The sequence below is a fragment of the Myxine glutinosa genome, chromosome 7 (assembly GCF_964187855.1).
Source record: "Myxine glutinosa chromosome 7, kmMyxGlut1.1, whole genome shotgun sequence".
Lineage (NCBI taxonomy): Eukaryota > Metazoa > Chordata > Myxini > Myxiniformes > Myxinidae > Myxine > Myxine glutinosa.
In genome coordinates, this window is record NC_136267.1 from 116,297,081 (window position 1) to 116,318,887 (window position 21,807).

At 44.3% G+C, this 21,807-nt stretch overlaps 2 protein-coding genes across 2 annotated transcripts; both read left to right on the plus strand.

Moving 5' to 3' along the window:
• Positions 1-708: 708 nt before the first annotated feature.
• Positions 709-3,960, plus strand: LOC144893084 (uncharacterized). Its single transcript, XM_078782725.1, has 4 exons — positions 709-921; positions 1,885-2,084; positions 2,510-3,761; positions 3,856-3,960. Exons 1-4 carry the CDS (start codon positions 709-711, stop codon positions 3,958-3,960), a joined length of 1,770 nt encoding a protein of 589 aa, XP_078638851.1.
• LOC144892821 (meiosis-specific coiled-coil domain-containing protein MEIOC-like) lies at positions 3,930-18,752 on the plus strand. The gene is made up of 5 exons (XM_078781145.1): positions 3,930-4,268; positions 8,121-8,255; positions 8,664-8,798; positions 10,952-11,099; positions 18,475-18,752. The coding sequence occupies exons 1-5, from the start codon at positions 4,131-4,133 to the stop codon at positions 18,615-18,617; spliced, it is 699 nt and encodes a 232-aa protein (XP_078637271.1). The 5' UTR covers positions 3,930-4,130; the 3' UTR covers positions 18,618-18,752.
• Positions 18,753-21,807: the final 3,055 nt, after the last annotated feature.

Sequence of the window (21,807 nt, forward strand, 5' to 3'; positions counted from 1 at the left end):
ACAAACAAAATCCTGAAGAATGCCAGATGTCTGCAGCCACAAAACAGGACTGCTGCATGGTCTCTTGAATCAGCCAAGAGCCTGTCCAGACAGCTGAAGAGGAATATTGACAGTGACAGCATTGCAGATGAATGGAAGGTGTACCAAGAGGAAGCCATTCCTACTGACTGGTCCCAGGAAACACAGGAGAATGAAGAAGAAGTCTGCATGAAGAGAGTGGACAGTTACTGGGGAAAAGTGTTGGCTTTAAAAGGCTGTACGGGAAACTGTAAATTCCCCCAAGTGAGACAAATGATAAGGATTGTCCTTGCACTGTCTCACGGAAACAGTGACGTGGAACGCGCGTTCTCAATCAGTGGGAAAAGTGTCACCAAGGAGAGAGTTAGTCTGAGCGAGGCATCAATCAATGGTCTCCGTGCAACAATGGATGGCATGAGATTGTATGGTGACCGGCCCGAAATGGTCCCAGTCACAAAGGGACTCCTCTCGTTAGGACGTTCTGCTCACATGCACTATATGCAGAGACTTGAAGAAGAACGAAAAGCCAAGGAAGATGAACAGAAAGCCAGGGAGAAAACCAGGCAAGAGAAAGAAGAAAGAGAGAGAACAGCTAAGATTGCTGTAGAGAAGGCAGCGGAGCTGTCTCGTAAGAGCGAGGACTTGAAGAAAACAGAGAAATCTCTGGCAGCAAAAGAGTCATCTCAGCAGATGTCACTGACTGTTAGCAACAGTCTGCTTGATCAAGCAAATAAAAAGCTTAAGGTGGCGCTTAAGAAAGGTGACATGACTGAAATTGCAGTAGCTCAGGCCATGCTTGAGTCTGCTCAGAAAAAGATTCAAGAGACACAGACTCGTATGGTGGAAACCAGGGAGGCGCAGAGAAAAGTGGAGAAGAAAAAGCAGACTTTGATAGAGTCCATGGTGGCTGCCAAAAAGAAGAAGTCATAGTTTTTGTTGTCGATGTTAAGATGGGTGGGCCCAAGTTCATTGGGGGTGTGTCCATGCCCATACATGTACATGTATTTGCATAAATCTTGCAGCAATAAAGCTACCGATGTTGTTCCAATGCTGAAATCTGTGCTATTACTTCCTAGTTTTTTCCTATTAAACTCCTATTTTTTGTGATCAGAATTCCTATTTTTCCTATTATTTTGTCAATCAAAGTGGCTGGGACCCCTGTAACGTGGCCGGAGAAGATTGACTACGATAATTCAGCTCAGCTTTTAATTGCGAAATGGGCCAAGCCTGGCCGATGCCGCCTCGACCGGCCTCACCACCTTGCCTATAACCTTCCCGGGGCCCGTCCCGACATTTTTGGTTCTTTTTGAATGAATTTACTACCATAATTCAGCTTTTACTCGCGGCCGTAGAAGATTGACTACTATAATTCAGCTCAGCTTTTAATTGCGAAATGGGCCCGGCCCGGCCGAAACGGCCTCGACCGGTCTCGCCACCTCGCCTAAAACCTTCCCGGGGCCCGTCCCGACATTTTTTTGTATTAGAGGTTTCCTCCTATCTTTCACCGTTCAGGAGATTAGCTTGCGCAGACAAACAAACAAAAACTTTCTTTTGTATATATAATAAATAAATAAATAATATATATAATAGATAGAAGATAGAAGATAGATTATAACAATTTTATAATGAATACTGTGTACGTATGCAATTATTTTTTCCTATCAAAGTTAAATGGAGTCTAGTTTTGTTCATTCAACCATCTATGATTAACTTTGCACCATCGGTATAGCGGCTGAATTCAGTGTCATTGTCTCAAGCAGAACGCTCACTCATTTTTCATAAATAAGAGAAGAACTCACCTCAAATGCATCCTTTGTTTGTTTTGAAAGTTGCAACTGGTGCTCATAATCTCTTTTACTGCCACAGATCACTTTTGTGAATCCAGCAATCTACTGTTTTGTTCATGACATGGAGCACTGTCATGAGTTCACGGATCATTCTGCAGTTGTTACGGATATGGAGAAAACCCAGTCTGGAGACTTTATTCCTTCTTCCAGCATCCTAGGTTCTGTCTCCAGGCTTCTTGATGACAGTGACAACACCATGGAAGATAGATTTTGTGAACGGTAATAGAGCAGCATCAAAATACAAACGTATTGCTCTTAAGCAACTGGGTTTTCTTTTTTGTAATAATACTGTTATTGTATAAGTTGTTTAGTCATGATTACACTTTCTTTTTGAGTAAAGGGTTTGTTGTACTCGTGCTTTCATTTTGGGTAAGATGATTGTCATACATTTATAGCAACATCTGCAGCAAGTGCAAGCTCGGTGACACAAATTTAATTGGCAAAACATTATCTTATTGTCTGAACTGCCTTAATCTTGGTTTATAATTTCAATCAAACCATGTATTTTTATTCACTGAAAGAATGTTGGGTAATTGTCGAATAATTTATTACCTCCGCCACCAAAGGTGGATGGAGCTTATGTTTTCACTCCTGTCTGTCTGTTTTTATTAAGTAACATTGACTTTTCATGTTCTTATTTTCAGCAATGAACGTGCTGGCTTGCAAGATGCTTCTTTGATTTTGGACAAAAAAAGTGGCAAGGAAGCAAACTTTCAAAGCTCCAATGGTAATGATACGAGTACCAAGGCTTCTTTTGAAGATATTTATGAAGAAAAAGAAATTCAGGGAAAGCCACACGTTACGTTTTCTAATAATTCTGAAATGTGGAAACCAAATTTGACATGGGCACCTTTGCTTTGTACACAGCCTCCTGTTGTTAATCAGTCCAACGAGTCAAATAATCTGTTTCCATATCTTGATTATGGCAATGTGTCGAGACCATTTTTCGAAATATCTGAAAACAATTGCTCATTTGAAGAATACAATGAAAACGAGGAGCTGTATTCAAATGAGGCTTGTAGTAACCCTGAAAGGAAAATTACATCTGGATGGCAAGGGTATGGATGCAGTTCAAGCCCTCGGGAAATACGTCATGGTTCCGATAAAACTTTCTTCCAACCAGCGCACTCCTTTAGCAGTGTTCGTTGTGCAGATGAGAGTAAAGAAGCAAACCGACTCTCTTCCTTTTCTAGTAGAGATAATTTTGATGCTTGTTTTCCTCAAAATGATATGAGTTTTGGAAATAGGACAGAGGAAGAAGAAGCTTCCAAATCATTTGGAAATACTCCTGCATGGAACTCTTTCCTTGCAGTTGGTTATCAGAGGAAAGAAGAAAAATATAGTAACAAACTTGAAAGGCAATTGCCTTTTCAAAAAGAGAGCAATGAAAACGGCATGTTTCCGCTCATGCAACCAGGGATTGCATCTGCACTTCAAATGTATCATGAAGATTATTCAGAACCTTCGAAGATGCAATCTGCCCAAAGTACGACTTTCCCAACGGCTCAGCATTGTGCAGGAACTTTCAGTTCGCTTTGTGACCAAAATAGAATGTTTACTCCCCAAAACAGCATTTCTCATTATGGTACAAATGTTGCCTTTCCCAGTGCCTCGTCTTGTTTGTCCAACAGTCCATGTACTTCTGAAAACATTGTCGACATTAAGAACAATATCTGTGATGAACACCCTCATCTTAAGAAAATCGATCAGCCGTCTTTGGATGATGCTTTGGGCTTGACAAATGCAGCTCGTTGGGAACGTTCTGCAACCTCTCCAGCATTTCCTGCCCAACCAGACATTTATGAAGTTGAAAGTGATGGATTAGCTGGTGGGTATGCCTGGCTAGGTTTAACACCTTCTGCACAGGGCCAACATATGAACTATCAAGCAAGCCAGGTTCAACCATGTCCACCATGCTACAGCAAAAACATGAGCTATAACATTGATGCTGCACAAGGGCACATGGATTGGCATGCTCCCATCTCACCAGGATCTTGTCCCAGAAACCAACTGCTTTCAGCAGATAAGTCTACCACTTCCCACAAATCAGACAACCAGTATCCACATTCTCAACTGTACACTAGGCCTGAGGTAAAAGTTAAACCCTCTCAATGCAGTGTCATTTTGCCTGATGCCAGAGCTGTTTATTGCCCGGGTTTGCCCGAAACACAATTCAGCCTCTTCTCAGCTTCTCCTTTTGGCAACCCTCAAAATTACTATCTCCATGGACCCCCACCACATTCTGGACCATTTGTCACTACTAATATGATGGCCTCGAATTGTAATTTTTCTTTTATGCCAAGAAAACATCCTAAGGGGGGCGTTAAAGTCCCTACGTATCTACATCTTCTGTTGGATTCCTGCTACGAACAGTGGAAGTTATTGGAGAAAGAACGGAAAAAGGTTATTACTGCATACTCACCACATGCACCTTTGCATTTTGGCACATACATAATTGAACTACATTACTTCAGTACAATGGTTGGACCTTTAGTAACGATTATTACTCGGAGCAACTGTAGCGAAATGCGGAGTTATGCAATTGGTTCACTTCAGTTGGTCTGTCCATCTGTCCATCCATCCGCAAACATCAGTTTGTGATTGAGGAACAACTTAATTTCATTTGAATGTTATATTTTGAAGCAAAATCAGAACATGAATCTGAAAACAGGCTTGGAGCTTAGCGGCTCTTAATTACTCCCGAGAGCACATGCGAGGTGCTGAGTTTGAGCTTCTGTGATGCCGTTGAAATAACTCCAGGTGGGTCGACTCAGCCTGTAATCCTTCCGAGGTTGGAAAATGAGTACCAGATTATTGGTAAGGTGGCAATGCATCAGCGGCACAGCTGCGCTTCCAGAAAATGATGCAGCCAAGCATCCACAGGCTGCAAAACTAGCCACCACCACACAAGTTATAACAGGCAGTCTGGTCAAATTAAAAATTTCCTGCCATTATGTGTGCAGGGGCACTCATGTGCATCAGAAGCATAGTCACAACTCAGTAATGCTGCAACCAGCAGGCCGGGTTTGTAATTAATCTTGTTCAAATATGCATTCGCCAATGATGAACAACACTTATTTTGCATTTTTGTTAGGCCACAGACTTGCAGAGGCACTCATATGTTGATAGTGGTTTTCTGGGTGTTAAACAATGTGGAATCTTGTTAATATCCCTGTTGAGTGTTCAGTCTAATATGCATTGGGAATTTGTCTCCACGGTTTAATATCTATGCCAGAGTATCCTTTTAAAAATCATTAAAGCTTTGGTAAAACATATACCGTACAGAAAATAAACAATTTTTCACATAATTGCAATAAATATTTTGCATTGACTTCAGAACCTATCGTAAATGGACTAGATATAAGCATAATAACACGTCTGTTGGCCGCACTGCTGCTGTCTTCTGGTGGTTCATTGAGTAACCACCTTTGGCTCTCCACCTCTCTAACCCTGCCCCAGTGAAACATCGAAGGGATTTTTTTTATTTTTTATTTTTTTTGTACACAAGATTGAGGCTCGTGAAAGAGCGAACATTAATAAGTCAAACCGACACATAAAACACAAAATAAGGGGAGCGGTAGACAAGATGGGGAGAGAGGGGGAAGGACACAAACACAACATTTGAGAGCAGGGACATCGAGAGAACTGTGGGAGGGAGAGGGCTTGGGGGAGGTGGGAGAGAGGTATAAAACATATGGGCACTGCAAGGACTTCCAGGAAAGAAGTTGGAATTTCAAAAAAGTGTATCTGGGGTGAATTAGCGGGGGTAGAAAAGATCAAGGGTTTGGATGGGGGAAGATAAGAGATGGTGGTGAACAGCTGTTTTGAAGACCTGGAGGGAGGAGTGGGATTGAAGGGAGTGGGGGAGTTTGTTCCAGATGCAGGAGAAAAGGGGAATGAAAGAGTGAAGGTGAGCAGAGAGTCTTGATTTTGGCAGTTTAACCATAAGAGGGTTGCTGGCAGATCTTGTGCGATCTGAAGGAATATTTGGGGGACAGAGCACGGAGAGAGAGAGCTGGGGGAGCAAGGCCGGAGAGGAGTCGGTAGAAGACAGAAAGACCACCAACCTGCCTGCGGTGAGTGAGTGAAAGGCCCTCGGAGTTAGCTTCATCGCAGGAGATTCCAATGATTCTGAAAGCTTTGGTTTCAACAGCGTGAAGCCGAGCGAGGTGTGAGGCAGGAGCACCGGCCCAGAGGGGGGAACAGTATACCATTGAGCTGCGGATGAAAGCCTTGTATGTGGTGAGGAGCTCAGGTGTGCCAAGGAAGGACTTCGCACGACGTTGGATGCCCAGTCGGCGACTATTAATCTTGTTGTAATTTCAAAGCTGTTGTAATTTCAAATTTTCCTATTAATCTTGCCAGCTTGGAAATGTGGTTTTCCCAAGAAAGACCATGGCAGATAGTGAGACCCAAAAGCTTGAGCGACAGAACTTCTTGGAGAGGATTGTTGAGAGAGTAGATGGGAGGGTTTTCCAGTCGATCTTTTCGGAGAGACATAGTGAGAGTGTGAGACTTGTCAGTATTGAAAGACATGTTCCACTTGTTTGACCAGTCTGTGATTTTGTCCAAGTCTGCAGAGAGTGAGGAGGCTGCAGACTGCTGATCTGAGGGATGAGGAATGGAGCGGCAGAGAGTGGAGTCATCAGCAAAGAGATAGAGAGGATTTTCCAGAGAGTCAGAGAGATCATTGATGAAGACCAGAAATCGCACAGGGCCCAGAACACTGCCTAGGGGAACTCCAGCCAGAACAGGAAGGGGAGATGAGAGAAATCCATTCAGGGCCACACGTTGACGACTACCAGAGGGGAAGTCCGCAAGCCATGCATGGAGATTTCCATGGATACCATAGGAGGAGAGTGTGGTGAGCAGAGCTGGGTGCCAGACCGTGTCGAAGGCACGTGATATGTCAAGGGAGACGGCTCTGATTTCCTGTTTGGCATTGAGGATCTACATCCATTGTTGAGACAGCAGAAGCAACATGTCCAGAGTAGAATGACCTGGTCTGAATCCAAATTGATGATCGGAGATCAAGCCATTGGAGAAGAGGAAGGATTTGATATCCGAAGCAATGATGGATTCCATGACTTTGCTGGTAATTGGGAGCAGGCTGATTGGTCTGTAGTTGCAAGGATCTGTTTTTGCACCTTTTTTGTGTAAAGCGGTAATCTTTGCTGATTTCCAAGATGCTGGCAGATGACCTTGAGCAAAAGAGAGGGTGAAAAGAACAGAGAGAGGGTGAGACAGAGCGGCAGAGCAGGATTTTAGGACCCGTGGGCTGATGCCGTCTGGTCCAGTTGCAGAATCAGAGTCGAGGTTTGACAAAAACTTCTCCACCTTGTCAGGAGAGAAGGACACAGAGTCCAGGAGCAGTTGGTTTCGACTGGGTAAGGTGGGAACAGAGAGAGATGGGTTTGGGACACAAGATTTTGAGGCAAACACAGAGTTGAGGCATTCGGCTTTGTCACGTGCGGTGTCAACTGTGTAGCCATTTGAGGTAAGGGAGGGGATGGAGGGGGAACAAACACCAGAAACGGATTTGACCAGATGCCACCAGGATTTGGAGAAAGGAGACAGGTTTGAGAGTTCATTCTTGAGTGTGGAGAGATAGTGCTTCCTGGTACTCCTGAGGGTAGACACACACTTTAGAGATCAGACATAACAGCCAGGTGGGTGTCAACATTCATAACTTACTACATATTGTGTTACAGTTAAGAATTCATTAAAGTCAATCAAAATGATCAACATGAGTGAGCGAATATTGCTTCTTTTATTTTCATTTTAATTAAACACTGCACTCATGCACACTTTCATACTCTGACATTGTGATTGCTCAGGAATACTTAAGAAGAGACGTGCATTATGAGCCACATATGTTTGTCTTCTTCATGATAATACGTGCCCACAACTATGCAAGCTGTCGCCAATTTTCAATGCACTTTTGTCAACCACTGATTATATACAGCCCCTCAGATATCTTCTGTTTTGCCTCGTGAAGAACTGCTTTTGTGGAAAACACTTTGCTTTTATGACTAAATTGTTAATTCTGTGTGCCAATTTTTTCTAGCAATCCAAACATTTAAATGTTTGTGGAAACCTTTCATACACCCGAAGACCTAACCACCTGTTTTTAATAACTCCTACACATTTATTCTAAGTGTGAACCATTTAATAATACATCAAAAGATGCTCTTGAACACGAATTTTATTGCATATTCTTTGTCTGTACTTACTACTCATCCTTTCATCTGGTAGGCCGAGGTTCAGCTTGCAGAATATTACCCAGGAAGAAACTTGTTTAACTCCAATGTTGGTCAAGGACTCCGGTTGCCACCAAACCCGACCAAGATTGATCGATTGATTGTTGACCAATTGAGAGAACAGGCCAAGGTAAACTAGAACAAGACTCTTCGACATCACAATGTCGACCGATACGCCTCCGCCCTCATTATTACATCATTATAATGCTTGTACCAAGTTTGATTTAAATCCATTCAGCTGCTCTCAAATTATCACCTTTGACCTCGCATGACCTTTGACCTCTTGACCCCAAAATTGAATCAGTTCATGTTTACATCATTATGCATACCTGTACCAAGTTTTAATTTAAATCCCTTCAGCTGTTAACAAGTTATCACATTTTTTGTTATCAGTTATATCAGTTATCACAATATCAATATCACAATATCAGTTATCACATTTGACCCCAAAATTGAATCAGTTCATGTTTACATCATTATGCATACCTGTACCATTATGCATTCATCTGTACTTGCTACTCATCCTTTCATCTGGTAGGCCGAGGTTCAGCTTGCAGAATATTACCCAGGAAGAAACTTGTGTAACTCCAATGTTGGTCAAGGACTCCGGTTGCCACCACACCCGACCAAGATTGATCGATTGATTGTTGACCAATTGAGAGAACAGGCCAAGGTAAACTAGAACAAGACTTCGACATCACAATGTCGACCGATATGCCTCCGCCCTCATTATTACATCATTATAATGCTTGTACCAAGTTTGATTTAAATCCATTCAGCTGCTCTCAAATTATCACCTTTTACCGAGCATGACCTTTGACCTCTTGACCCCAAAATTGAATCAGTTCATGTTTACATCATTATGCATACCTGTACCAAGTTTTAATTTAAATCCCTTCAGCTGTTAACAAGTTATCACATTTTTACCTGACCTTTGGCCTTTGACCCCGGGGCCCCAAAATCTAATCAGTTAATCTTTACATCATTATACATATCTGTACCAAGTTTGAATTGGATCACTTCAGCCGTTCTCAAGTTATAGACCTATTACGGACTTTGACGTTTGCCCCCAAAATCTAACCAGTTAATCGTTACATCATTATACATATCTGCACAAAGTTTGAAATGGATCGCTTCAGCTGTTCTCAAGTTATAGACCTATTACAGACTTTGACCTCTTGACCCCAAAATCTAATCAGTTAATCTATACATCATTATACATACCTGCACCAAGTTTGAATTGGATCACTTCAGCCGTTCTCAAGTTATAGACTTATTACAGACTTTGACGTTTGCCCCCAAAATCTAACCAGTTAATCGTTACATCATTATACATACCTGTACCAAGTTTGAATTGTATCACTTCAGCCGTTCTCAAGTTGTAGACTTATTACAGACTTTGACCTTTGACCTCGACCCAAAAATTGAATCAGTTCATGTTTACATCATTATGCATACCTGTACCAAGTTTTAATTTAAATCCCTTCAGCTGTTAACAAGTTATCACATTTTTACCTGACCTTTGGCCTTTGACCCCGGGGCCCCAAAATCTAATCAGTTAATCTTTACATCATTATACATATCTGTACCAAGTTTGAATTGGATCACTTCAGCCGTTCTCAAGTTATAGACCTATTACGGACTTTGACGTTTGCCCCCAAAATCTAACCAGTTAATCGTTACATCATTATACATATCTGCACTAAGTTTGAAATGGATCGCTTCAGCTGTTCTCAAGTTATAGACCTATTACAGACTTTGACCTCTTGACCCCAAAATCTAATCAGTTAATCTATACATCATTATACATACCTGCACCAAGTTTGAATTGGATCACTTCAGCCGTTCTCAAGTTATAGACTTATTACAGACTTTGACGTTTGCCCCCAAAATCTAACCAGTTAATCGTTACATCATTATACATACCTGTACCAAGTTTGAATTGTATCACTTCAGCCGTTCTCAAGTTGTAGACTTATTACAGACTTTGACCTTTGACCTCGACCCAAAAATTGAATCAGTTCATGTTTGCATCATTATGCATACCTGTACCAAGTTTTAATTTAAATCCCTTCAGCTGTTAACAAGTTATCACATTTTTACCTGACCTTTGGCCTTTGACTCCGGGGCCCCAAAATCTAATCAGTTAATCGTTACATCATTATACATACCTGTACCAAGTTTGAATTGTATCACTTCAGCCGTTCTCAAGTTGTAGACTTATTACAGACTTTGACCTTTGACCTCTTGACCCAAAAATCTCATCAGTTCATCTTTACATCATTCTACATAATTGTACCAAATCTGGTCAGAATCCCATCACTGGTTCACAAGTTATCACGGTAACATAATTTTTACCTAACATGACCTCTGACCTTTGGCCTTTGACCTCATGACCCCAAAATCGAATCAGTTCATCTTTACCTCATTATACATACCTGCACCAAGTTTGACTAATATCCCTTCAGCCATTCTGAAGTTATCGTGGACTGATGACGGACAACCTGAAAACATTGTCTCCAGTGATTTCATCGGCAGGGGCATTCAAAAATCGTGACACAAAAATAGGCACCAAATTCACCATATGATGCATTCCACTATTTGTACCTCTTGGCAGTTTCAAAATTTTCAGCAACAAAATAGAAACGGCTGTCTTTTGAAAAAGCATGTTGCATTCTTGATTTGTATCACCTTTTACCGATTTTAATTAATGCTCTTCATTGGAGCATTAATTTATAAACAAGAAACATTGAAAGCTGCAGAAACTGGGCAATGTATCACTGTTTTGCATGGACTTATTCTGCATGTGGCATTGTAAATCGCCAGGTGTCAAGTCTCTTTGGCAAAATGGAACAACTGTACAGCACAAACACATGTCCCATTCAGCTACAGCAACATTTGAAAGCCATTTACATGCTGCAAGCATCACGTGAAGAAGAAATTGACCATGCCAGCCGGCATCTGAAACCCAATGGTATGAATGTTATTAGTTATTACTTATTAGTTATTACACACAGGGGAAAGGCAACGCCTGCTTAAACTCTTATATTTGATAAGGTTTGCCACATGTATAAGAATACTCCAATATGCTGTAGAATGGACAAGAAACCAGTCAACCATTTTGGGTGTTAAGGGGTGATGGCAGGAAGACTACAGGTGGCTCTCCTGTTCATTCATCCAATGTATGTTTCATTATGAGACTGTCGACTGTCTCCTTTGTGTGTTGGCTTATACCTTTTGTTGCTTCGTTCTTCCACGAATGGACCTTATAAACCCAAAAAATTGAAATGTGAAAGTCCCACCTCAAACTACTCTTTGTTCCATACTCATGCCATCTGACAGATTTTTTTTTTTTTTTTTTTTTTTGTATACAAGATCGAGGCTCGTGAAAGAGCGAACATTAATCACACAGAAAGACAAACCGACACATAAAACATATAACATCGGGAGCGGTAGACAAGATGGGGAGAGAGGGGGAAGGACACAAACACAACATTTGAGAGCAGGGACCGAGAGACATGGAGACATCGAGAGATCTGAGAGAGGGCGAGGGCTTTGGGGGGGGGCATGGGAAGGGGGCGGTGGGAGAGGTATAAAACATATGGACACTGCCAGGACTTCCAGGAAAGAAGTTGGAATTTCAAACAAGGTGGATCTGGGGTGAATTAGCGGGGGTAGAAAAGATCAAGGTTTTGGATGGGGGAAGATAAGAGATGGTGGTGAACAGCTGTTTTAAAGACCTGGAGGGAGGAGTGGGATTGAAGGGAGTGAGGGAGTTTGTTCCAGAGGCGGGAGAAAAGAGGAATGATAGAGTGAAGGTGAGCAGAGAGCCGAGATTTCGGCAGTTTAACCATCAGAGGGTTGCTGGCAGATCTTGTGCGACCTGTAGGAATATTTGGGGGACAGAGCACAGAGAGAGCTGGGGGTGCAAGGCCGGAGAGGAGTCGGTAGAAGACAGAAAGACCGCCTACCTGCCTGCGGTGAGTGAGTGAAAGGCCCTCAGAGATAGCTTCATCGCGGGAGATTCCAATAATTCTGAAAGCTTTGGTTTCAACAGCGTGAAGCCGAGCTAGGTGTGAGGCAGGAGCACCGGCCCATAGGGGAGAACAGTATTCCATTGAGCTGCGGATGAAAGCCTTGTATGTGGTGAGGAGCTCAGGTGTGCCGAGGAAGGACTTCGCACGACGGAGGATGCCCAGTCGGCGACTGGCTTTGGAGGCCAGCTTGGAAATGTGGTTTTCCCAAGAAAGATCATGGCAGATAGTGAGACCCAAAATCTTGAGCGACAGAACTTCTTGGAGAGGATTGTTGAGAAAGTAGATGGGAGGGTTGTCCAGTCGATCTTTTCGGAGAGACATAGTAAGAGTGTGAGATTTGTCAGGATTGAAAGACATGTTCCACTTGTTTGACCAGTCTGTGATTTTGTCCAGGTCTTCAGAGAGTGAGGAGGCAGCAGACTGCCGATCTGAGGGAAGAGGAATGGAGCGGCAGAGAGTGGAGTCATCAGCAAAGAGATAGAGAGGATTTTCGAGAGAGTCAGAGAGATCATTGATGAAGACCAGAAAAAGCACGGGGCCCAGAACACTGCCTTGGGGAACTCCAGCCTGAACAGGAAGAGGAGATGAGAGAAACCCATTCAGGGCCACACGTTGACGACGACTAGAGAGGAAGTCCGCCAGCCATGCGTGGAGATTTCCATGGATACCAAAGGAGGAGAGTTTGGTGAGCAGAGCGGGGTGCCAGACCGTGTCGAAGGCACGTGATATGTCGAGGGAGACAGCTCTAATTTCCTGTTTGGCATTGAGGACCTCCATCCATTGTTGAGACAGCAGAAGCAGCATGTCCAGAGTAGAGTGACCTGGTCTGAAACCAAATTGATGATCAGAGATCAAGCCATTGGAGAAGAGGAAAGATTTCATATCCGAAGCAATGATGGATTCCATGACTTTGCTGATAATTGGGAGAAGGCTGATTGGTCTGTAGTTGCTAGGATCTGTTTTTGCACCTTTTTTGTGCAAAGCGGTGATGTTGGCTGATTTCCAAGCAGATGGCAGTTGACCTTGAGCAAAAGAGAGGGTGAAGAGAACAGAGAGAGGGTGAGATAGAGCAGCAGAGCAGGATTTTAGGACCCGTGGGCTGATGCCGTCGGGTCCAGTTGCAGAATCAGAGTCGAGGGTTGACAGAAACTTTTCCACCTTGTCAGGAGGAAAGGACACGGAGTCCAGGAGCAGCAGGGTACGACTGGGTATGGTGGGTACAGAGAGGGATGGGTTTGGGACACAAGATTTAGAGGCAAACGCAGAGTTGAGGCATTCAGCTTTTTCACGTGCGGAGTCAGCTGTGTAGCCGTTTGAGGTAAGGGAGGGGATGGAGGGGGAACAAACACCAGAAACGGATTTGACCAGACGCCACCAGGATTTGGAAGAGGGAGACAGATAAGAGAGTTCGGTCTTGAGAACGGAGAGATATTGTTTCCTGGCTCTCCTGAGGGTGGACACACACTTGTTTCGGGCTTTGTGAAAGGAAATGAGATTTCCTTCCGTTGGATTTGCTTTCCAGGAGACGAAGGCAAGTTGTTTCTGGGCAACAGCCTCACCACAAGATTCCGTGTACCATGGACGGGAGGAAGGGTATGACAACTGAAGACGAGATGGGATAAATCTGTGCATGAGAGAGAGCAATTTACTTTGGAAGAATTCCCAGGATGAGTTGATGTCAGAGGTGGTAGAGATGGGAGACCAGTCCAGATGATTGATGGCTGCTTGAAGACCGTGCCAGTTGGCCTGAGTGAAATGCCAGACTCGTCGACGCTGAGCAGGCTCCCTGAGGATGGTCAGAGAGATGTCCACTTTAACAAGGACATGATCAGATGATCCGATCGGAGCAGAAGAAGAGCAGCAGACATTTTCAGGGAAGTTAGTCATAACCAAGTCCAGAAGAGAAGATGTTCCGTTGACTGAGATCCGGGTCGGGAAATTGACAGATTGTGTCAGTCCCAGTGAGTCGCAGAAGTCCTTTGCTGAAGAGCCATGGCTGGTGAGAGAGGTACCCACACCCAGCCAACTGGCATGGTGACAATTGAAATCACCACATATGAGGAAGAGAGAGTTGGGATGAGTAGATAGAAGTTGGTCCATATCATCAGACAGCGAGATGTAGATGGAGTCATCACTGTTTGGTGGACGGTACAACACACATATGAACAAGAGGTGGGAGCGAAGGGGAAGCCGTAGCCAGAGGTATTCCTGGGGGTGAGGTGGAGAGAGTGCAGTGCAGGGCGAGTGAGGAAGAGAGTTTTTGATAAAGATAGCAACCCCGCCTCCAGGACGAGGCTCAGGTCTATCATACCGGAGGAGGGAGTAGCCCGGGAGAGATACTATGGAATCAGAGACATCATAAAGGAGGAAAGTTTCTGTTAAACAGATCACGTCTGGTTTGACAGAAGCAACCTGTATGGAGAGATCAGTTAAGTTTGAACGAAGGCCCCGGATGTTTGTGGTCCATACCGTTAATGAAGAGGAAGGGGGAGCATCAGATACAGAACAGGGGGGAGGAGGGGTAGGGTAAGATGTGGAAGAGGTGGAAGAGATAGGGAGAGCTGTTGAAGGTGTGTCAGAGATTTCAGAATAGCTCGGAGAAAGGGAAGGATGGGGCGGACAAAAGGTTTGATGGTGATTGGGTGAGCCACAATGAGGTGTTATTTGAGGAGGGGGAAGAGCGAGGCAGAAGGTTGGGGGAGATGGAGGTGAGAGTTTGAAGGGGGAAGAAGCGGGGAGGACGCTTTGAGGAGGGGGAGTGAGAGGGGGGAAATTGAGAAGCAATGAGGGTGGGGAGATTTGAAGGGGAGGGGTGAGGGGGGAGTTTGGGAGGGAAGGGACAAGGGGAGGGATTTGAAAGGGATGGGATATGGGGGAGATTTGGAGGGGAGGGGTGAGGCAGGAGTCTAGGAGGGGAGGGGCGAGGGGGCGTCTTGGCGGGGAGGGGTGAGGGGGTAGTTTAGGAGGGAGGGGGCAAGGGGGGAGATTTGAAAGGGATGGGTGATGGGGAAGATTTGGAGGGGAGGGGTGATGGGGAAGATTTGGAGGGGTGGGGTTATGGGGAAGATTTGGAGGGGAGGGGTGAGATTGGATTTTTGAAAGTGTACGATTTATGGGAAACGAACATTTATTGCAAAATGAGTTTCTTGTGACCTTCGAGTTAAAAATACGTTTAAGGACGCTGGATGGAGGATGGAGTGCAGGAGAGTTTAGGGAATGTAGAAAAAAGGCACTATAGGAGATGGATATTTTTTTTGGGATGAATTGATTTGGTGAGCAAGTCGAAAGCAGCCTTTTAAAGAAGAAGAAGAAAAAGGTGTTATAAAATATGACGGAATACATAACTTGAGGGGAAAGTGTAAACATTGAAGGTTAATGAGTGAAAACTATCTGGGGAAATGGGGGAGAAACACGTGGTCGAAGAACGAACGAACGAATAAGAATGAATAAACGAATGAGAACAGAGAAGGGAATTTTTTTTTTTTTTTTTTTTTTTTTTTTTTTTGAGTTGAGATTTACACAAGGAAGTAGGCTATGGGTGAAAAGCCTGGGAATACAGAGAACGAAAGTTATTGGATCACAAACGACGGACCGCTGAGAGAAAAACAAAGCCTCAAGGTTGTACAGTGCACACTGTACAAGGCCTCAAGACACGACACGGCAAACAGACGATCAATTTATGAAAGATAAACACCGAGAAACAACCAAAGTTGCACACAATAACTTCACACACCGAAAGATAAATACAGTTTCGACAAAATACAATTGTGAACAGACTTAACTTCGAAAAACGTGGAGACCGTGTGGAGCTTCGAAAATCCCTCCCACCGTCTCCGAGATCTCTCGCGAGATCAGATGATCAGGATACAGTAATATCTCACTTCGTGCTGAAGATGCGTTCCAGAAGGACACTGTGTTAAGCAAAACGATGTAAAGCAGGGTCTAATTTTCCATAGACTTGCATGTATTAATGGGGGGGATGTGTTCTGATGGCGCTATAATTGTCATTATAACTTCCATTAGCATCGTTGATAGCATGATGTGGATTAATATACAGTATGTAGATGCTAAAATAATATATATCTTTAAAAAAAAATTAAACAGGTGGTAAATAAATTTGCAAAAACAAAGTCAATTTAACACTCGCCAGTCTTATCTCAAACCTAATGTCGGTCGTGTTGGTGCCACTCGAGTATCTTTGCTCCAATGTAGCATCTGTGAGGTCATTAGGAGATGCTCGGGAGAGGGAGGGGTGGTTTGGCTATCCGTGTCACCCTCCTCAAAGTTGGTGCACGTGCAGGCCGTTTTCTCTTGAAGAATGAGTTATGCATTATGAATGAGAATGAGAAGAATACAGTGCATTCAGAAAGTATTCAGACCCCTTCACTTTTTTCACATTTTGTTATGTTGCAGCCTTATGAAGAAATCGTTTGAATTCATTTTTTTCCACATCAATCTACACTCAATACCCCATGATGACAAAGAGAAAACAGGATTTTAGAAAGTTTTGCAAATTTATTAAAAAGAAAAAACTGAAATATCACATTGACATAAAAGTATTCAAACCCTTTGCTATGACACTTGAAATTTCGCTCGGTTGCCTCCCATTTCTCTTGATCATCTTTGAGATGTTTCTGCACTTTGATTGGAATCCACCTGTGGTAAATTCAATTGATTGGACATGATTTGGAAAGGCACACACCTGTCTATATAAGGTCTCACAGCTGACAATGCATATCAGAGCAAAAACCAAGCCATGAGGTCGAAGGAACTGCCTGCAGAGCTCAGAGACAGGATTGTGTCGAGGCACAGATCTGGGGAAGCCTACAAAAAATCTCTGCAGCATTGAAGGTTCCCAAGAGCACAGTGGCCTCCATAATTCTTAAATGGAAGACGTTTGGAACAACCGGGACTCTTCCTAGAGCTGGCCGCCCGGCCAAACAGCAATCGGGGGAGAAGGGCCTTGGTAAGAGAGGTGTCCAAGAACCCGATGGTCACTGGCTGAGCTCCAGAGATCCTGTGTGGAGATGGGAGAAACTTCCAGAAGGACAACCATCACTGCAACACTCCACCGTTCTGGGCTTTATGGCAGAGTGGCCAGACGGCAGCCTCTCCTCAGTGAAAGACACATGAAAACCCACTCGGAGTTTGCAAAAAAGCACCTAAAGGACTCTGACTGTGAGAAACAAGATTCTGTGGTCTGATGAAACAAAGATTGAACTGTTTGGCCTCAATTCTAAGCATCATGTCTGGAGGAAACCAGGCACCGCTCATCACCTGCCCAATACCATCGCAACGGTGAAGCATGGTGGTGGCAGCATCATGCTGTGGGGGTGTTTTTCAGCAGCAGGGACTGGGGGACTGGTCAGGGTTGAGGGAGCAATGAACAGAGAAAAGTACAGAGATATCCTTAATGAAAACCTGAAACAGAGCGCTCAGGACCTCAGACTGGGCCGCTGGTTCACCTTCCAACAGGACAATGACCCTACGCACACAGCCAAGACAACGCAGGAGTGGCTTAGAGACAACTCTGTGAAGGTCCTTGAGTGGCCTAGCCAGAGCCCTGACTTGAACCCAATCGAACATCTCTGGAGAGACCTGAAAATGGCTGTCCACCGACGGTCCCCATCCAACCTGACAGAACTTGAGAGGATCTGCAGAGAAGAATGGCAGAAAATCCCCAAATCCAGGTGTGCAAAGCTCGTCGCGTCATACCCAAGAAGACTCGAGGCTGTAATCGCTGCCAAAGGTGCTTCAACTAAGTGGTGAGTTAAGGGTTTGAATACTTATGTCAATGTGATATTTCAGTTTTTTATTTTTAATAAATTTCCAAAACTTTCTAAAATCCTGTTTTCTCTTTGTCATTATGGGGTATTGAGTGTAGATTGATGAGGGAAAAAAAGAATTTAAAAGATTTCAGCATAAGGCTGCAACATAACAAAATGTGAAAAAAGTGAAGGGGTCTGAATACTTTCTGAATGCACTGTATGTATATCTTTCTCTCTCTGACATGTGATTTAAAATTTTTCATGTGCCCCTTCATCGAGATCAAACTCAACAGTGGCTTGATATGTAATCCGAGCAGAGGCATATCTATCAATGTATTTGCATGTAATTCTACTTTTAGTTCTTTTTGAAAATTAATATTCATTTGTACTGTGCTGTATTCTCATTGTGCTATTGATCAAAATTCAGCTGAAAGAATATTTATCATGAGTTTACAACAGCAGCCACATTGTTAATTTATGTGCACAAGTTAACCTCTACAAATATCTCATTGATCCCCATGGGCACTGTTTTTTTTTTTACCAGATGTTTGCGCACTCAATCTGGCACTCGATCAGTTGTGGAAGTCCACCCGTTGCACTCGCTCTGCGCTTTGGTGCAGACTGCAAGTGATAGTTTATCTCACCAAAAACAAACAGGTTCAAGCATATTTAGAGAGTCAAAACTAGTTGGGCTCCAACTGTAGTAAGTTTATCGATAAGCCTGAACTATTGTCTGCAAACAATGGAAGAAATGACAAGGCCCAATGAAATGTACATGCTTGGCAGGAGTTGTCCAATTGCTCCTCGTTAATCATGACATGATTTAAAAAAATACTTCAGTGACTTGGAAGGTGAATACCGATTTGACTATTGTTTGATAATTTGCAGTGATTGATTGATTTATTTGTAATCAGCAGGAATTGTTACAACCGAGCTGCATTGAGAATGCAAGTTTCAGATGATGTCTTACATAAGGCACGCATGTGTGTATGCCTCTATTCTGGAAAAAACACAAAATCGATGTTAAAACAATGAAACGTGGCAGCTGATTAGCATGAATTAACATCCAAAAAATGGTGAAAATGATGTGTGCTCTCTCTCAAAAGCTGCTTGTGGATGCACTCAAGACCAAAACAAGTCTTGGTGGAACGTTATTTTGCCTGCTTAATGATCAAGTTCACCGGAAATATTGGAAGAACTGGGATGAATACAAACATTACTTTCTCGATTTGTTACCCCCACCTTATTTGATTAAGAGATAGACAGATGTTTTTGTTTTGACATGTATATTCGAGAGTTATCTAATTTTATTTAGACTTTTGATCGACAGGTATAAGTGTCTGACGAAGATGAAAAAAATCCAACTGTTCATGAAACTTTAAATCTAAAAAAGGAAAGTTCGAATTTCTAATATATATACAAATATATATATATATATATTGTGAAGCTCAAGCGGAAAAGAAAAGTTATACAATTGTTACGTGGTCCTCCCGGTAACTACCTGGTCTTGGTGACCCCTGGACCGTGGGAGGGACCCCGCCAGAAAGATATATGGTTTATACGCTTTCGTAACGCAATCAATATGAATTCCGGTCAAGAAGAAACCCCACACCAAGGATCCGGAATAATCAATAATATATTCACTGAGCAATCAACAACCATCAACAATGCACCATCAATATTACAACCAGGTGAACTCATCTACACAAACTCTAAGATGGCCATCTTAATCTTATACATTCCTCACGTGAGCCCCACTCCTGACTCCCTCCGTGGTCAATGTCTCTCCTCTCCGCACACGGGCGGTTGAACGAGCCCCGGGCGGACGTGCTCTAAACGTGCCGTCTCGGACGGGGGCCGCGGCTGCAGCGCACCTCCTTGCCAAGCCACGGGGCAAACCCAGCGCGGCGTCCAACGTGCGCGAGGCCCCAAGTGCGACTCTTACGCGTCCTTGTAGATGGGCAAAAACCCAGCGCGGCTTCCGACGCGAGCGAGGCCCAACGTGCGGACCCGTACGCGTCTTTGTAGACGGGGCAAAACCCAGCGCGGCTTCCGACGCGAGCGAGGCCCAACGTGCGGACCCGTACGCGTCTTTGTAGACGGGGCAAAACCCAGCGCGGCTTCCGACGCGAGCGAGGCCCAACGTGCGGACCCGTACGCGTCTTTGTAGACGGGGCAAACTGTCCCGGACGCTTGGTTTCGTGCACGAACTCACAGTGACTGGACGTGTCCAAAGGTATTTACCGCCCAGGTAACTCCTCTCGCCAGACGTTTCGCAACGGCGCGTTTTCCGCGCAGCGTAAGGTCGATTCCACCTTCTCGTCGTCGCGGGGCGAGGAAGAAGAAGCCTTTCTTTCCCTCGTGTCTTTTTCCTCCGTTTCCCGTCACTTCCGCTTCCGGCCACTTCCGTTTCCTGCCACTCTTTCAGAAGGGCTCCTGACCCTCCAACCACAACAACTACACAACAACTTAATATACTACACACGGAAGCAAAGACCTGCATGGTAATTTACATACATTCACCTAAATATGTAACACTCCCCCCCTTCAAAAAAGAAAGTTTGAACCCAGCGAAAACTTTCTTTGCCGGCCAATTTGGAGAAACAAACCAGATAACTCAACCCCCCCACATTATCAGTTCCCCCCGGGCACAGTTATCACTTAAAAATAAAGCCAGTTAAGCCACTCGATAGCACTTTTCCGGGAGGCCAAGCCGAGTATTCACTACATGGATGCCTTTAGGAACGCGGAGTTCACGGTTAGTCCGTGCAGGAAAGTTCTCTACATGGGCGCCTTGAGGAACGTGGAGTTCACGGTTAGTCCGTGCAGGAAAGTTCTCTACATGGGCGCCTTGAGGAACGTGGAGTTCACGGTTAGTCCGTGCAGGAAAGTTCACTACATGGACGCCTTTAGGAACGGCGTTCACGGTTAATTCGTGTAGGAATCTTGGCTCGGCGGCTCCGCCGCCTTCAGTGCTTCAACTTCTCAGAACGTCCCTAATAATTAGGGTGGGACCACTGGTCCCTGTAGTCCCCTGAATACCGGTCTTCTTCTCGGCCACTACTTTGCCAATTCTTCCTTCGGGAGCGGCCGTAACTCAGGGAGCCTCCATAATAATATTGACTGCGGCCACCACCAAAACTACCGCCCAGTTGTCCTCTCCTGTAGACCTCTCGACGCCTACGAAATGCCTTCCCTACTGTTATGGTCCGACCCTCCAAATCCTTGCCATTCCAATTCTTCTCTGCCTCTCTGGCGTCTTTTGTGCTGGCAAACGTGACAAAGCCGAACCCTCTTGACTGTTGCGTTTCCCAGTCTCTTACCAACCGCACTTCCACCAGCGGCCCATATCTGTTGAAGACAGAGGTCAGAACTTCTTCCTCTGTTTTGAAGTTCAGTCCCCCTACAAATAACTTGGCACTTTTGTCACCATCCCGAGCTGGTGTGGTGTTATTTTCCCTGCTGGGCTCTTTATCAACCCTCAGGTTACCATAAACTTGACCCCCGGCCAAATCATTCCCGAGAACCACAGATACACCCTCTACAGGAAACGTGGCTTGTAAACCGACGGTGACCGGTCCTGACACCAAATCGGACTCCAACTGGATGACCTGAAGGGGAGCACTAACACCGCCCCCGATCCCCTGTAAACGAACACTATCCCTCGTTGCCGTCTCCTCGGACCATGGCAAAATGCCTTCAAGCATTAAAGATTGATGGGCCCCTGTGTCTCTCAATATCCTAACCGGTCTCCGGTTGGTCGAGGCTCCATCCAGTGACACAAACCCCTCGGAAATAAATGGTTGGTAACCCTCTTGATGGCGATTTCTTACGCTAGCCATCGCATTCGGAGTTGTAATAGTCGGACTCCGCTCTG

Bases quoted from the DNA above. Each gene is read 5' to 3' on its own strand.
- LOC144893084 (XM_078782725.1), top strand. From the start codon at position 709: ATGTCACTGACTGTTAGCAACAGTCTGCTTGATCAAGCAAATAAAAAG. The intron at 922-1,884 runs GTGGCTGCCAAA...TTACTGCCACAG, and splicing joins AGACTTTGATAGAGTCCATG to ATCACTTTTGTGAATCCAGC. The intron at 2,085-2,509 runs GTAATAGAGCAG...TCTTATTTTCAG, and splicing joins GAAGATAGATTTTGTGAACG to CAATGAACGTGCTGGCTTGC.
- LOC144892821 (XM_078781145.1), top strand. From the start codon at position 4,131: ATGATGGCCTCGAATTGTAATTTTTCTTTTATGCCAAGAAAACATCCT. The intron at 4,269-8,120 runs GTTATTACTGCA...TTCATCTGGTAG, and splicing joins TGGAGAAAGAACGGAAAAAG to GCCGAGGTTCAGCTTGCAGA. The intron at 8,256-8,663 runs GTAAACTAGAAC...TTCATCTGGTAG, and splicing joins AATTGAGAGAACAGGCCAAG to GCCGAGGTTCAGCTTGCAGA.